Source organism: Schistocerca serialis, chromosome 9, assembly GCF_023864345.2.
Source record: "Schistocerca serialis cubense isolate TAMUIC-IGC-003099 chromosome 9, iqSchSeri2.2, whole genome shotgun sequence".
Taxonomy (NCBI): Eukaryota; Metazoa; Arthropoda; class Insecta; order Orthoptera; family Acrididae; genus Schistocerca; species Schistocerca serialis.
The window spans coordinates 68,481,052-68,497,179 of record NC_064646.1 but is presented as its reverse complement, the minus strand read 5'-3'; the positions used below and the strand labels follow the sequence as shown (position 1 = coordinate 68,497,179).

The window sequence follows — 16,128 nt, the reverse complement described above, 5'->3', positions numbered from 1 at the left end:
TGAGCTTCTTAGAAAAGGACTGCAAAGGAGAGGTAGTATCTCCGACGGTTTGGCTGAGGACAGCACCTACAGCGGTATCACTGGCATCCGCGGTAATAAAAAATGTAGCGTCCGGATGTGGGTGAGCAACAGTCACTGCGTTTGCTAGTAGGTGCTTCAGTTTGTCAAAAGCTTGTTCCATGGCAGGGGTCCAGGAGACCGGACGGATACCAGTTGTATTTTTGCCAGCAAGGGTGTCTGTTATGGGAGTCTGAACCTTGGCTGCGGCAGGCAAGTGCTTCCTATAATAGTTAACTGTTCCGATGAACCTGCACAGCTCCTTAAACGAGTGAGGGTGTGGCAAATCCAAAACGGGTTTGATTTTATCCTCGGGAGGAGTGAGGCCCTTAGCTGACACGATGTAGCCTAAGAATCTTACTAAAGTCTGGTGCAACTGGAGCTTATTATTATTCAGTTAAACACCGGCAGCAGTAAGAGTGTCTTTAACAATCTGCAAATGTTCCTTGTTCTTTTGCAAAGTAGGACTGAAAATAAGAATGTGTTCCAAGTAAATGAAACAAAAATCCAGATGAAACAACGCCTTGTTTATGAATCTCTGCCAAGTTTGTACAGTGTTGTGGAGGCCAAAGGGCATGAACTGGTACTGGAAAAGGCCGGAAGGTGTTGTAACAGCTGTCTTTTCAATATCCTCTGGTGCTATCGGAATTTGATGATAGGCCCTACAGTCCACTACCTAGAAATATATGGCGCCTGCAAGAGCATGTTTAAAATCCGCGACTTTAGGAACTGGGTACATGTCTATGATAGTACGAGAGTTCAACTTAGTATAGTCGCCAACCATACGCCAGGTGCCGTCGCTTTTTGTGACGAAGTGGATAGGCAAGGCCCAGCATCCGGCAGATGGTTCTATGACGCCGGCTGTTAAGAGATCGTCTATTTGTTCGCGAGCCACTTTCATGATTTCTGGCTTGAGATGGCGTGGTCGGCAAGAAATAGGCAGTCCGTCTTGTAAGTGAAGTTTGTGGGCAGTGCCGTCTGTAACCACGGAATCGCGCGATGCGGTACACGAGGTGACTGTGGGTGTGGTATAGTGTGCGCGGCGGCCGCTAGGCTGGGTTGTGGTGCGGACGGCAAAAGTTTGCATAAATGCCAGCTGTTGGGTAGCCGGGAGTGACAAACAAGTGAGCTACGCGAAACAAGGTTGGTACACTGTTTATTAAAGTGCGCGTCATTTATGATGGCGGTCGAGTTTAGGTTCATGCAAGGAAGTGCACATCGCCATGCTCGGACCCAAACACCACCGGCGGTCGACAATAGGCGCAACCAACTGCCAGTTATCCTCCAAGTGCCTGTTCATAACCGATAGGAGTTCCGGCGTAAAGTTTTTAATTGACACTGGGTTGGACCTGAGTATCATACCACGAACAGCCATACATCATTGCCGCCCGCCAACTGCCTTCCGTCTAACGGCTGCCAACAATTCTTCAATCGCAACATACGGCACACAGAGGATGGAGCTTAATCTTGGCCTACGTCGCCATACAAGTGGAATTTTACAGTGGCTGACGTCACAGAGGTGATCGTCGGGGATGACCTCCTGGCGCACTACCAGCTGTTGCCGGGTGTCACGAATGCACGCTTGGTAGACAGCGTCACTGGCTTAGCAGTCACGGGTTTCCGTCGCAACACCCCAACGCACAGTGCCAATTTTGTCCATGCTATGGAGGGTGAGTACACCAAATTACTGCTTAACTATCTGAACTTGACCAGGCCGCCCGGCCTTTCCAGGTTCATACCACATGACACGGTGAATCACATTCAAACGACTGATGGTCCCCCAGTAGCATGCCGACCTAGCCGTTTCGCTCCGGACCGATTGTTGATAGCGGAGGCACAATTTGACACCATGATTCGCGAGGGCATAATGCGGCCATCTAAGAGCCCATGGTCCTCCGCATTACATCTTGTTCCGAAGAAGGGTGGAGCTTGGCGCCCATGCGGTGACTACCATGCACTTAACGCGCGAACGGTGCCAGACAGATATCCCGTTCCGTTATTGAGGGATTATAATCACGCTTTACATGGTGCCACGGTGTTCACAGTTCTGGACTGCGCTAAAGCATATACACAGAGTCCGGTGGCCAATGACGACATTCCAAAGACTGCAATAATAACGCCTTTCGGTTTATTTGAAAGCAAATTTATGATTTTCGGTTTACGCAATGCCGCTCAGGCCTGGCAAAGGTTTATAGTCTCGGTTCTCCAGGGGCTGCCATTTTGTTTCTCCTACCTGGACGATGTGTTAGTGTTCTCTCCTGGCCATGAACAACACCGACAACATCTGCAAGAGATTTTCGAGCTATTGGAGTGTTACGGTGTCGTCTTGAACGTGGACAAGTGTGTTTTTGGGCAGTCAGAGGTGACATTTCTTGGCCATAAGATTTCTACTGAAGGCTCTCTTCCTCTGCTTGAGAAGGTGGACGCTATCTTGCAGCTACCCCGACCCACTACGATCAAACAATTACGTCGTTTTTTTGGAGATGCTCAATTTTTATCGACGACACCTTCCCCACACTGCAGATCTGCAGGAACCTTTGCTGGTGGCATAATCAGGCCCTAAAGTAAATAGCAAGTCTCTGATACAGTGGACAGAGGACATGTGTTCTGCGTTCAAGGCAGCAAAGAAGGGCATGGCCGATGCGGTGCTTCTCTCACACCCACAGCTCGATGCGCCATTAGCAGTTGTCGTAGACACGAGCCAGATGGTGATCGGAGCCGCGTTACAACAATGGTCGGACAACGCATGGCAGCCACTGGCGTATTATTCCCACAAGCTTTCGCCTGCACAGAGAAAATGGAGCACATATGACCGTGAGCTCCTGGCGGTGTACCAAGCAGTGAAATATTTCCGCCCCCAAGTGGATGCGCGAACTTTCACGATACATACAGACCACAAGCCACTCACGTTCGCCTTCCGTTGGAATAGTGTAAACTGCTCCCCCCGTCAATTTCATCACCTTGAGTTCGTGGCCCAGTTTACTACCGACATTAGACATATCTCTGGGATCGACAACATTGTTGCGGACTGCCTATCATGGATCAGCAGTGTTTCCAGTACCATAGACTTTCCTGCACTGGCACAGGCATAGAGAGACGATGAAGAACTCCTTGCCTATGTTAAAGATACGGCTTCCGCATTGCAACTGAAACTTGTTGATGTTCCGGGGGAAGATACACAGCTATACTGTGACGTTTCTCGCGGCCGACCTCATCCCTTTCTGATGCCTCCTTTTAGAAGACAAGCCTTTGATACAGTACATGGATTGTGCCATTTGGGGTTACGCCCAACATTCCGCCTAGTATCACAACGTTTCGTGTGGTCGGGCATGCAAAAAGACTGCCGCGAGTGGGTCCGATCTAGTCTTCAGTGCCAACGCTGCAAGATTAACCGCCATGTACACACATCGATCGGCGATTTTCCTGATACCACCGCCCGCTTTGCCCACGTTCATTTGGATGTAGTCAGACCACTTCCACCTTCGAACGGACAAAGATATCTGTTTACAATGGTCGACCGTTTTGGACATTGGCCGGAGGCAGTGCCAGTGGATAATATCACAGCAGACACATTAGCTTCCGCTTTTGCAATGTCGTGGTTGTCAAGATTTGGGTGCCCATCACATATTACCACTGACCGCGGACGGCAATTTGAATCAGACCTATTCTCACAGCTGGCCAAGTTCCATGGTTACATCCACCATAAGAGCACAAGTTATCACCCAGCAAGCAACGGAATGATCGAATGCTGGCACCGTTGTTTGAAGGCCGCGCTGATGTGCCACGAAGAAACCTGGACTACCGCACTACCAGTGGTCTCGTTAGGCTTACGGACGACTTTCAAACCAGACCTGGGGTTGTCAGCGGCAGAACCGGTTTATGGAGAAACACTGCACCTTCCTGGTGACTTTGTTTATGCTGATGCCATAGAGACAGTTGCTACTGGCCAACCGGATTTCTTGCGACGCTTGAGGGACCATGTATCAAAGATTTGCCCTCCGAAAGCCACACGTCATGACAAGCCGCCCACTTTTGGGCACCAGGACCTGGAACAATGTCGTCACATCATGCTCCGCACTGAGGGCGTTAAACCACCTCTACAAGCTCCTTATTCTGGTCCATATGAAGTGCTACGGCACAGTGCCCACACAACGGATATCCTAGTGAACGGCAAAACCACGACTATTGCGTTGAATCGGGTTAAACCTGCGTATGTTTTTCCTGACACCCCACTAGCGGCACCTCGTCATAGGCATCCACCTACCGTTGTTCCAGACACTGGCGCCACATCCCCGGCGCCGGCTCTTCAACATCCGCCGCCCAACGCAGCACAACATCCGCCTCCTAATGCTGTTCCTCCTCCTCCAACGCGGACGACCCGTTCTGGACATCGGGTGCACTTTCCGACGCGGTATCTCGACACTGACGCTCCACTTCCACCTGGGGCGCTGATGTAGCGATGCTGCCACGCGCTAATTCAAGCTCGCCGGTGTGGTGCGTGCGCGTGTGTCAGTGCAGTGCTGTGCGGTCGTAATTACTGTACACGACGTCTGTGTAGTTCCGTGCCCAACCTCTAGATGCTCTGTGTTTTCTAGCTTTTATATACTTTCTGCTTATTATTATTATTCCTTGTTTTTTGAGTTAATTGGTAGTTCCGTGCCTCCTGGCTTGTGTATACAGGTACTGTTTTCTCTCCCATAACTACGGAAGTTTTCCCAGAATTAAGGATCCTTCTGTAGAGGCCAGAAGCAAATTTTGTAACTCCGATCAGTCAATGCATGCCAGATATTTGCATGTCGTCAGATACGTGCTCGCCATAAAGTTATTGTTGCTGAACTGAAGGTCTTTATTCTTCTGAATCATGTTAAGCAAAGGTAGGACAGCCGCCAGTTTAGCTGAACCTGACAAGTTCATTGCAAAAGATGTTGATGTTAGTACTCAAGATTTAGTTTTTTGGTCCCCATCAGGGGTTTGACCTTCATCTCTAAATCTGAAATCTATAATGTGAGCCAGATGGGTAACATCTCCCTCCCTAGCATCTTTGGCGTGGGTTCCTCTCCCCCTCCCCCTCCTCCTCCCCATCTCCCACTCCCTTTTCCCCCTTCCCCTCCCTCCCTGCCGAAGTACTTTCGCCTCCTAGCTAGGTCATGTGCTTGATAGGCAGTCCACGTGGTGGGGCCGTTATGTACCAATCTGGCTGAGCCCCCTGATATCACAGGGATCACACAGCTGCTACATGTGCTGTGAACGCCTTGTGCAAGCCTAGAAGTTGTTGCTCATCTTTTCAGGGCATCGGAACTCCCGGCAATGGCCGTCCTGCTAGGACGCTGCGGACTTTCAAATAAAAAATTGTGATCCTCAGCTACATACCCTTAGACTCAGAGTTGAAATATTAAAAGTTATATTGTTGAGTCTACAGTATACAATATGAATATACACATGAATCAAATGGTCGAAGGTTCTTAACACTTGGCAATTGCGAATTTTGAATGTAACATAGAAATTTATTAATGAAAGATTGCAATTAAATAAAATCTGCATGTACCATTTTAACGGGTTTAAATGATGAGTACGATAGCAGAAGTACCTCTAAGAATGCCATTTATTGCTGTAAAACACTTATTGGTGTCAATGGTCCACCAATTAAATAAAATATAAGTGGAATAACAGGGAAACAATAGATTCCTACTTCATGTAATTAGTTATGAGCAACACCATAGCGCGGGAGATATTCACTTCTAAATGCATACTTCGTATTCACTGCAGAAGCCACGTAAATCTCACAAATGCACAAGTTGGCACTACGAAACATTTCTATCTCCCACGACCACGCGCAAACTGCTCAACACTCTCCAAGTATTTTCCATCGTGCCTTCCTGTCCAGCACTCACCTGTGTCCTGTGCAACTCAATGCTCCTCCTCCACTTACATACAGTCTCACCATTGACTTCAGTAGTTGCCTACCGTAGTAACAAGCACTGATTGGCTAGAGCACACCCACCATGTCTCCAAGCCAACGCACATTCACAAACGTATTGAAACACATACGAAATTCTGGATTTACATTTAAATAACTTGAAATTAAATAAATATTCCTACAGCTGGACCATAAATATGCTCTAATACACATTATTAAATACATAAGCAAATTAAATAGACATAGATCAAAGGAATAGAAACAAAAGTAGGCCAGTAGCCTAATGTCTCTCTGCTTTCTAAAACACAGTAAATATTTGACCAGTTTCTTCATGAATAGTATATATTGAATATAAACAAAGACATAGATGAATAAATATATTTATAAGCATGCTGCTACCGTTTTTTCGTGTAATTGTGGAGTACTTATAGCCTGATGCGATTAATAGCAATTCTAAGTCCAGCAAGGATAGAAGCACAAAGTAAAGTCTTGGCAATATCTTGTTGGTGAAGTAAGAACAGTAGAAATTATAACAAGTTCCAGCTAGCATTTTGTCAATCACACAGAAGCATCATGCTGTCCTGAAGATGATGACAGAGTTCAGCGTCATGCTGTCCTGGAAAATGGTGGCAGAGCTCATAGAGAGGCATTGCTGAAATCTCCTTGTTGATAATTCATTACAATGGAACTGCACTGCTAAGTTTACACACTGACCTAAATAGCTTCCTCATAGAAGGATACATGCGGGCCTATTTTTGTCATGGACACTACAGATGCAGGAAGAGGTGTGGTTCATCAATGACTTCTGTCATCACCATGCACACTCCCTGGTGGCCTGGACAGAATGCTGCTGTACTACCTGCTGGTCTGCTGCTAGAATGCCAGAACTCAAATTTCCTGTGGCATCCATTCTTTAGGCGCAAAGCTATTAACTATTTAGACATTGTACTTGGTTCAGTTGGAACTTAATGTACAGGGTGTCACGGCAATCTCCTCCAGGGTTCCCTGTGATGGTGTCGCTCCAAGAATTTCTCATGTTACAGAATGTCAACATGCACCACAAACCAACCTCCTAGAACTTTAAAGAAGGAATTTATCTCCGCATCGGATATTCTACCCACTTCCAGCCACATGACATATAAATAGTTCAATCACCTCACCTTATGAGAGGAGTAATTTTTTTCTGTATTATATGTAGGTGAAGTCTTTATTAGTTGCATTTTTAACATCAGTTAAGTCGATCATATGTATTACATAAAATTCTGAAGGGGTCGAGACATTGATATAATCATAATGCTAGTAGTTGCTATGCTACACACCCAGTATGTGGTTGAGATACTGAGTAGCCAACAGGCACTGAAAGAAATTTGAAAATGTTGTTGTCCTTTGGAACAATGTCTTTCTACTAAGCTAACTAATAAAACACACACTTACACACACACACCAATTTTGTTCTGGCTGACTACTTTGTCCCAATACCAGGATAGATGTTTGTGGTAAGGTGTTATGGAACCAAACTGCTGACATCATCGGTCTCTAAATATCAGGATGAATTGTTCCAAAAGCTAGGAACATTTTTTTTTTTTTTTCACTTTCAGATGTATCTATTAGTAAGTGGCAGTGCTGATTGCCAAAATTGACACTGAGTGCCAAATCGGTATGAGAAACAGTGAATGAGTGTGCCTCTTTATAAAGTATTGTGAGTGTTTTTCTTAGTTAGCTCTGAAGAAGAAAAACTCAGCATTGTTTTCAGTCTAGCTTATGCGCTTATCAATTGCTCAGTGCTTCAGATATGTGTTGAGTAGTTACCTTCACTGTATTGTGAAAGTTATCAAAAATGCCTACCAGACTAAGGCTTTCCCCTGTTAACTGAATAGTCTCCCAGCCCACGTATTCTTATGCTCCCTAGTAGAATTTTGAGTATAATAATGTAGTGTGTCCATGTTGGTATATGTGTATGTGGAGGGGGAGGTAGGGGTCATGAGAGGTAGGGAGACAGAGGGAGAGGCTGAACTTAGTTAAGTATAAATAACTATGAAAAAGTTAATTTAATTGGATTAATAAAAAATCTGCTCATTGAGCAGCAGCAGTAGAACACACATAGAAAACTACTGAAATCTACAAGCTGTTGGAGCCAGTGACTTCTTCTTCTGGCATAAGAGCTGAAGGGGAAGGAAGAGGAGTGAAGCAAAAGGACTGGAGAGGTTTAGGAAGTGAGTAGATATTGGAAAAGTCGACCGGAACTCTGGGTCAGGGGAGAGTTACCAGATGGGATGAGAAGGAAAAACCAATTGTTGGGGCTGCACGGGCAAGATTTGAAAACCTGAGAGCTTAAAGGTGGAAGATACGGTAATATGCAAGACAGAGATTACTGACAAAACATCATGCATTAGTTAATAAGAATGGAAAGGTAAGTGCATTATACGGGGTAGAGGAGGGGGGGCAGAGCAGGGAAAGCTATATAGGACAGAAAACAAAAGACATAAAAAACTAAAAGAGAGTGAAGAAAGGAATAGTAGCTGAGAAGACATTCTTAGACCAAAGAAATTAATGTAAATTGCGGCAGGTGGGTGGTGAGAACTAAGGACATGTTGTAATACCAGTTCTCACCTGTAGAGTTCTGAGACACAGGTGTCTTGGGAAAGAATCCATATGGCATGTCTAGTGAAACAGGCACAGAGGTCATGTTCCAAGCATGCACGCTCTGCAAAGGGACATTGTTTGTTGCCAGTATACAGCCCCCCCATGAACCATGGACCTTGCCGTTGGTGGGGAGGCTTGCGTGCCTCAGCGATACAAATGGCCGTACTGTAGGTGCAACCACAACGGAGGGGTATCTGTAGAGAGGCCAGACAAACATGTGGTTCCTGAAGAGGGGCAGCAGCCTTTTCAGTAGTTGCAGGGGCAACAGTCTGGATGATGGACTGATCTGGCCTTGTAACATTAACCAAAATGGCCTTGCTGTGCTGGTACTGCGAACGGCTGAAAGCAAGGGGAAACTACAGCCGAAATTTTTCCCGAGGAAATGCAGCTTTACTGTATGATTAAATGATGATGGCGTCCTCTTGGGTAAAATATTCCGGAGGTAAAATAGTCCCCCATTCGGATCTCCGGGCGGGGACTACTCAAGAGGACATCGTTATCAGGAGAAAGAAAACTGGTGTTATACGGATCGGAGCGTGGAATGTCAGATCCCTTAAACGGGCAGGTAGGTTAGAAAATTTAGAAAGGGAAATGGATAGGTTAAAGTTAGATATAGTGGGAATTAGTGAAGTTCGGTGGCAGGAGGAACAAGACTTTTGGTCAGGTGAATACAGGGTTATAAATAAAAAATCAAATAGGGGTAAGACAGGAGTAGGTTTAATAATGAATAAAAAAATAGGAGTGCGGGTTAGCTACTACAAACAGCATAGTGAATGCATTATTGTGGCCAAGATAGACACAAAGCCCATGCCTACTACAGTAGTACAAGTTTAAATGCCAACTAGCTCTGCAGATGATGAAGAAATAGATGAAATGTATGACGAGATAAAAGAAATTATTCAGGTAGTGAAGGGAGACGAAAATTTAATAGTCATGGGTGACTGGAATTCGTCAGTAGGAAAAGGGAGAGAAGGAAACATAGTAGGAGAATATGGATTGGGGGGAAGAAATGAAAGAGGAAGCCGCCTTGTAGAATTTTGCACAGAGCATGACTTAATCGTAGCTAACACTTGGTTCAAGAATCATAACAGAAGGTTGTATACCTGGAAGAATCCTGGAGATACTAAAAGGTATCAGATAGATTATATAATGGTAAGACAGAGATTTAGGAACCAGGTTTTAAATTGTAAGACATTTCCAGGGGCAGATGTGGATTCTGACCACAATCTATTGGTTATGAACTGCAGATTGAAACTGAAGAAACTGCAAAAAGGTGGGAATTTAATGAGTTGCGACCTGGATAAACTGAAAGAACCAGAGGTTGTAGAGAGTTTCAGGGAGAGCATAAGGGAACAATTGACAGGAATGGGGGAAAGAAATACAGTAGAAGAAGAATGGGTAGCTCTGAGGCATGAAGTAGTGAAGGCAGCAGACGATCAAGTAGGTAAAAAGACGAGGGCTAATAGAAATCCTTGGGTAACAGAAGAAATATTGAATTTAATTGATGAAAGGAGAAAATATAAAAATGCAGTAAATGAAGCAGGCAAAAAGTAATACAAACGTCTCAAAAATGAGATCGACAGGAAGTGCAAAATGGCTAAGCAGGGATGGCTAGAGGACAAATGTAAGGATGCAGAGGCTTGTCTCACTAGGGGTAAGATAGATACTGCCTACAGGAAAATTAGAGAGACCTTTGGAGAGAAGAGAACCACTTGTATGAATATCAAGAACTCAGATGGAAACCCAGTTCTAAGCAAAGAAGGGAAGGCAGAAAGGTGGAAGGAGTATATAGAGGGTTTATACAAGGGCGATGTGCTTGAGGACAATATTATGGAAATGGAAGAGGATGTAGATGAAGACGAAATGGGAGATAAGATACTGCGTGAAGAGTTTGACAGAGCACTGAAAGACCTGAGTCGAAACAAGGCCCCGGGAGTAGTCAACATTCCATTAGAACTACTGATGGCCTTGGAAGAGCCAGTCATGACAAAACTCTACCATCTGGTGAGCAAGATGTATGAGACAGGCGAAATACCCTCAGGCTTCAAGAAGAATATAATAACTCCAATACCAAAGAAAGCAGGTGTTGACAGATGTGAAAATTACCGAACTATCAGTTTAATAAGTCACAGCTGCAAAATACTAAGACGAATTCTTTACAGACGAATGAAAAAACTGGTAGAAGCGGACCTCGGGGAAGATCAGTTTGTATTCCGCAGAAATGTTGGAACACGTGAGGCAATACTAACCTTATGACTTATCTTAGAATAAAGATTAAGAAAAGGCAAACCTACGTTTCTAGCATTTGTAGACTTAGAGAAAGCTTTTGACAATGTTGACTGGAATACTCTCTTTCAAATTCTGAAGGTGGTAGGGGTAAAATACAGGGAGAGAAAGGCTATTTACAATTTGTACAGAAACCAGATTGCAGTTATAAGAGTCGAGGGGCATGAAAGGGAATCAGTGGTTGGGAAAGGAGTGAGACATGGTTGTAGCCTCTCCCTGATGTTATTCAATCTGTATATTGAGCAAGCAGTAAAGGAAGCAAAAGAAAAATTCGGAGTAGGTTTTAAAATTCATGGAGAAGCAGTAAAAACTTTGAGGTTCGCCAATGACATTGTAATTCTGTCAGAGACAGCAAAGGACTTGGGAGAGCAGTTGAACGGAATGGACAGTGCCTTGAAAGGAGGATATAAGATGAACATCAACAAAAACAAAACGAGGATAATGGAATGTAGTCAAATTAAATCGGGTGATGCTGAGGGAATTAGATTAGGAAATGAGACACTTAAAGTAGTAAAGGAGTTTTGCTATTTAGGGAGTAAAATAACTGATGATGGTCGAAGTAGAGAGGATATAAAATGTAGACTGGCATTGGCAAGGAAATCGTTTCTGAAGAAGAGAAATTTGTTAACGTCGAGTATGGATTTGGGTGTCAGGAAGTCGTTTCTGAAAGTATTTGTACGGAGTGTAGCCATGTATGGAAGTGAAACATGGACGATAACTAGTTTGGACAAGAAGAGAATAGAAGCTTTCGAAATGTGGTGCTACAGAAGAATGCTGAACATTAGATGGGTAGATCACATATCTAATGAGGAGGTGTTGAATAGGATTGGGGAGAAGAGAAGTTTGTGGCACAACTTGACTAGAAGAAGGGATCGGTTGGTAGGACATGTTTTCAGGCATCAAGGGATCACAAATTTAGCATTGGAGGGCAGCGTGGAGGGTAAAAATCGTAGAGGGAGACCAAGAGATGAATACACTAAGCAGATTCAGAAGGATGTAGGTTGCAGTAGGTACTGGGAGATGAAAAAGCTTGCACAGGATAGAGTAGCATGGAGAGCAGCATCAAACCAGTCTCAGGACTGAAGACCACAACAACATACATCCTCTCCCTATGCTCATTCATCTGAACTGATAACTTGCTGATAGTCATACCACTGTAGAAGGCTGAACATTGTGTACGTAACAGCTTGTACATGATGTATTGTTTCACAGATTGCTCTCCCACTGATAGTGTATGATTTTCCAGTTGCAGGGCTGGTATAGGTGGTAAGATGGTAGTGAGAGGCTGAAAAGAGCAAGTCTTACAGCAGGGACAGTCACAAGGGTAGGAGCTGTAGGGTAGAGAAATAGGTGCAGAAGGAGCCTAGGGTGTGACAAGGAGATTGAGAGACCAACAAAAAGCTATTGTAGGTGTGGTGAGCTCTTGTTTCTCAGTATTATCCAGGTCTTGAATGTATTATCAGTACTTCAATTAGGCTATGGCTTCCTAAAAGTCATTCCTTAAAATGAGATCCATTCTGTCCCACATTTTGCCACGAGTTTCTCAGAACCCCACAGATGGGAACTGGTATTACAACATATGCTTGGTTCTTGCCACCCATCTGGCAGTAATCTACTTTAATTTCTTCACTCTCAGCATTTCTTCTCAGTAACTATTCCTCACTTTTACTCCCTTTTAGTTTTCTATATCTTTTATTTTCTGACCTGTCTTTCCCTCCCTCCCACCCATCCCCATCCACCTCTGTCACATATAATACACTTAGCTTTCTGCTCTCATTAACTTGAGCATGAAGTTTTGTCAGTAATCTCTGTGTTGTGTATTACCATATGTTCTGTGGTGTCACCGCCAGACACCACACTTGCTAGGTGGTAGCCTTTAAATCGGCCGCGGTCCGTTGGTATACGTCGGACCCGCATGTCGCCACTGTCAGTGATTGCAGACCGAGCGCCACCTCACGGCAGGTCTAGAGAGACTTACTAGCACTCGCCCCAGTTGTACAGCCGACGTTCATAGCATGTTCCACTTCTAAGCTCTTGGGTTTTCAAATCATGTCCAGTGCAGTCACCAACTATCAGTCTTTCCTTCTCATCGGTCCAGTAACCCTCACCTGACCTTGGGTTTGGAGTGTTTTTCCAAAATCTCTCCATTTCCTAAACCTCAACAGTCCTCCTCCTTCATCTCTCTTCCTTCCCCTTCAACCCTTCTGCCAGAATAAGGAGCCACTGGCACCAAAAGCTTGTAAATTTGAATACCCTTATATGCATGTTCTCCTGCCACCGACTTGTTTGTAGATTTTTATATAAACAATTAAATTATGTTATATTTTCAAAAGCTGATTATTTTCATTGTAAAAAAATGAGAGAGTCATGTAAATGGTGAGTATATTGTCCTATTTATCACTGTGAAGTTTATTTACATACAGGATAATACATGGAATAAATTTTAATGCAAATCTGGAAGAAGCCTATGTCTTTCCATCACAATAGTTTTCATGCTTATATGTAACTGATTTAAAGGACAGAGTAGGCTATTCATACCAACATGCAGTATTAACTGAAAGTTGACTTGTATTATATTTAAGCTTAGAGTGTAACAAGCAAAACCGTAGTTACATTTTATGTAAGTTAGTCTCCATACTTCAGCAACCAAATAAAAGTATTTAAGAATTGAATTCAATGAAGAATCACTTTAAGCTAAATTTAAGTTACAATTGCCATAAATTTGTTTCGATATATTTGGAAATGAAATAAACACAATGTTGGAGCAGTATACTGGTGATGCTCTTCCTAAACAAGTTCTTATTATTTGACTGAGCAGGACAATTTATTAATAAGTATACTGTGTATGTGCCTCACACTCTCATGGTATTTGCTCAGTCTCTGGCTTGTTAGATAAATATTATCAGTAGTATGGTTGCAGTGTTCATGTGTACTATTATTTCACTCAAGCAAATGAAATTTGTTGTTCAAAAACAAATTGCACTGTAAGACATACATGCAATGGTCAAGCAGTAGTTCCAGTTCTTTAAAAATTGGCTTACTGGTTGCATGTGATGGGGATTGTATCATGTGCTTCATTATTTGTTTTTGTATGAGAAATATTTGTTTGTGTGTTGATCCAGAAAAGAGAATGCCACATTAAATGACAGAGTTGACAAGAGGAAAGTACTCATTTGTTCTGGTACTCACCTCACTTTAGATGAGCACTCTAAAGATATTGCACAGGTTGCTTCAAGAAACTGTATGATTAAGTCTACATCATACAAATAACTACACCAAGCTGTGCCATTTCCACACAAAAACGTACAATACTAAAGAAATGATATGGCAGAATATGAAGCAACAGAAACAACATGTTGGAATATCAACAATATTATGAAAAGAATAGATTGCTACTCACCGCAAAGATGACATGTGGAGATGCAGATGGGCATGACAAAAAGACTGTAAACATGAGCTTTCGGCCAAAGCCTCCTTGAGAACAGAAAAGAAAAACAAAAACACACCCACACACTCACAGCACACAAACTAGCACACCACACACACACACACACACACACACACACACACACACACACTTTATATGACACCACACTATCCCCTGCTGCTCTGGTGGCCCAAGTGGTCAGAGATAGTTGTCATGTAGGTGTGAGGTGTGTTGCTTGTGTAAATGTGTGTGTATTTTTGTTTTTATGAAAAAGGCTTTGACCACTTTGACCATAAGCTCATATGTATAGTCTTTTCATCATACTCAGCATGTCATATTTATGGCGAGTAACAGTCTATCCTTTTCATAACACTGCTGATATGGCAGAAAATGATTTAGCTGTAACCTAGGGATTGTTTACAGAATAATATGAGCTTTGTTTAAATGGCTCGGTTTGAGTCCTGTTCCAGAACACAGTTTTAATCCATCAGAAGGTCTCACTGCAGCATACAGCTGAGTAGTGAGTTATAGTTTCTCCTGAGCATGTGTTAGATCAACATACCAACAGACATTATATGCAACAAGTCAAGAAAGTAGGTAATTTGGTACTGTGTAACATTAGAGTGAATTTAAGCCAGAGCCAGGGAAACGTCAGCTAATGCCATCTTAACTCAGTTTCTCGTACAGGAATCTGGATTTAGCTTCCATTTTTGCGAGGAGTTTGAATCTTTATGACCTCACATTGATTAGTTATCTTCAAAGAAATAGAAACATGGTGAAAAATTCATGCTAGTATCCTATGTTGAAGGACATCTGATTTTCTCATTAAGTTGTGTGATCATTTTTGACGTGGAATGGATGTATTTATAACAATAATCTCTTCATCTTTCAGCTACCTGTATTTGATTCACCACCTAGAAAAGTACAGCGTACCTCTCGACTTCTGTCTAGACCTATAAGACTTTTTCCAGAATACAGTTTTCAAGAAAAGGAACCTTCTACAGAAGATACAACACTTGAATGCACTAGAAATGAAGCCGTTCCTGTGGAGGTCAACAGAGAAAGAAATGAACTAGGTGTGTATTAAGTACTGCAATTTGCCACAGCCAGCTATGTTCTTCAGTGTTATCATTGCGTTTATTTATGACACTGATTGAATAATTTTGTAATCAAAGCTCACTCTTCTCAATGATAAAGTTTATTCTTATTTGAAACACCTTTTCGGCATTATTATATTCCAATATGGCGTAATAATGTAAATGACAAAATGAAATTATATTTTTCATGGAGAAAGAACCTTACCAGCAAACAGGACAAAAGAAAATAGAACATAGAGTTGCACTGACAAACAATTCAAGTATCACAATGATGATGCATGCACTTTGTAGTATTGTGGAATCAGTTTTCTTTAAAGGGCACTCTGCAAGTCATGTAGGTTTTATACAATTTGCTGGAGATCATCCAGACATCATACATTTATTTAACAGTATTAAAGGAATAAATATGCTCCTATAGAAAGATATTAAAAATTAGAAGAATAGTATAAAATAAAGTAGCACTTGATAGAGTAGATACTATGTATCTTGTCTAACGTGCTGTTCAAATTTTAAGGCAAAATATATGGTCCGTGGACAGTATTGTGACTAATATTCAGTAAAAGATCAGGAACGTCTCAAAGAACCTATACAGCCAGATAACCAGCCTGGGACTGTCAATTGCCAATCACTGAGTGCAGACAGGAGATTGCAGTGTGGAAACTGACAACTAGATATAGTATTACAAACAAATAAGTCTAGTG

General features: G+C 42.9%; 1 protein-coding gene across 1 annotated transcript in view; it reads left to right on the top strand.

The window, feature by feature from the left end:
• The window catches only part of LOC126419228 (bromodomain-containing protein DDB_G0280777-like), a 360,686-nt gene that overhangs the window by 178,711 nt on the left and 165,847 nt on the right, over positions 1–16,128 (top strand). The window contains exon 9 of the mRNA XM_050086365.1: positions 15,223–15,406. Within this exon, the coding sequence (XP_049942322.1) occupies positions 15,223–15,406 (184 nt within the window). The remainder of the gene's footprint in view (positions 1–15,222; positions 15,407–16,128) is intronic.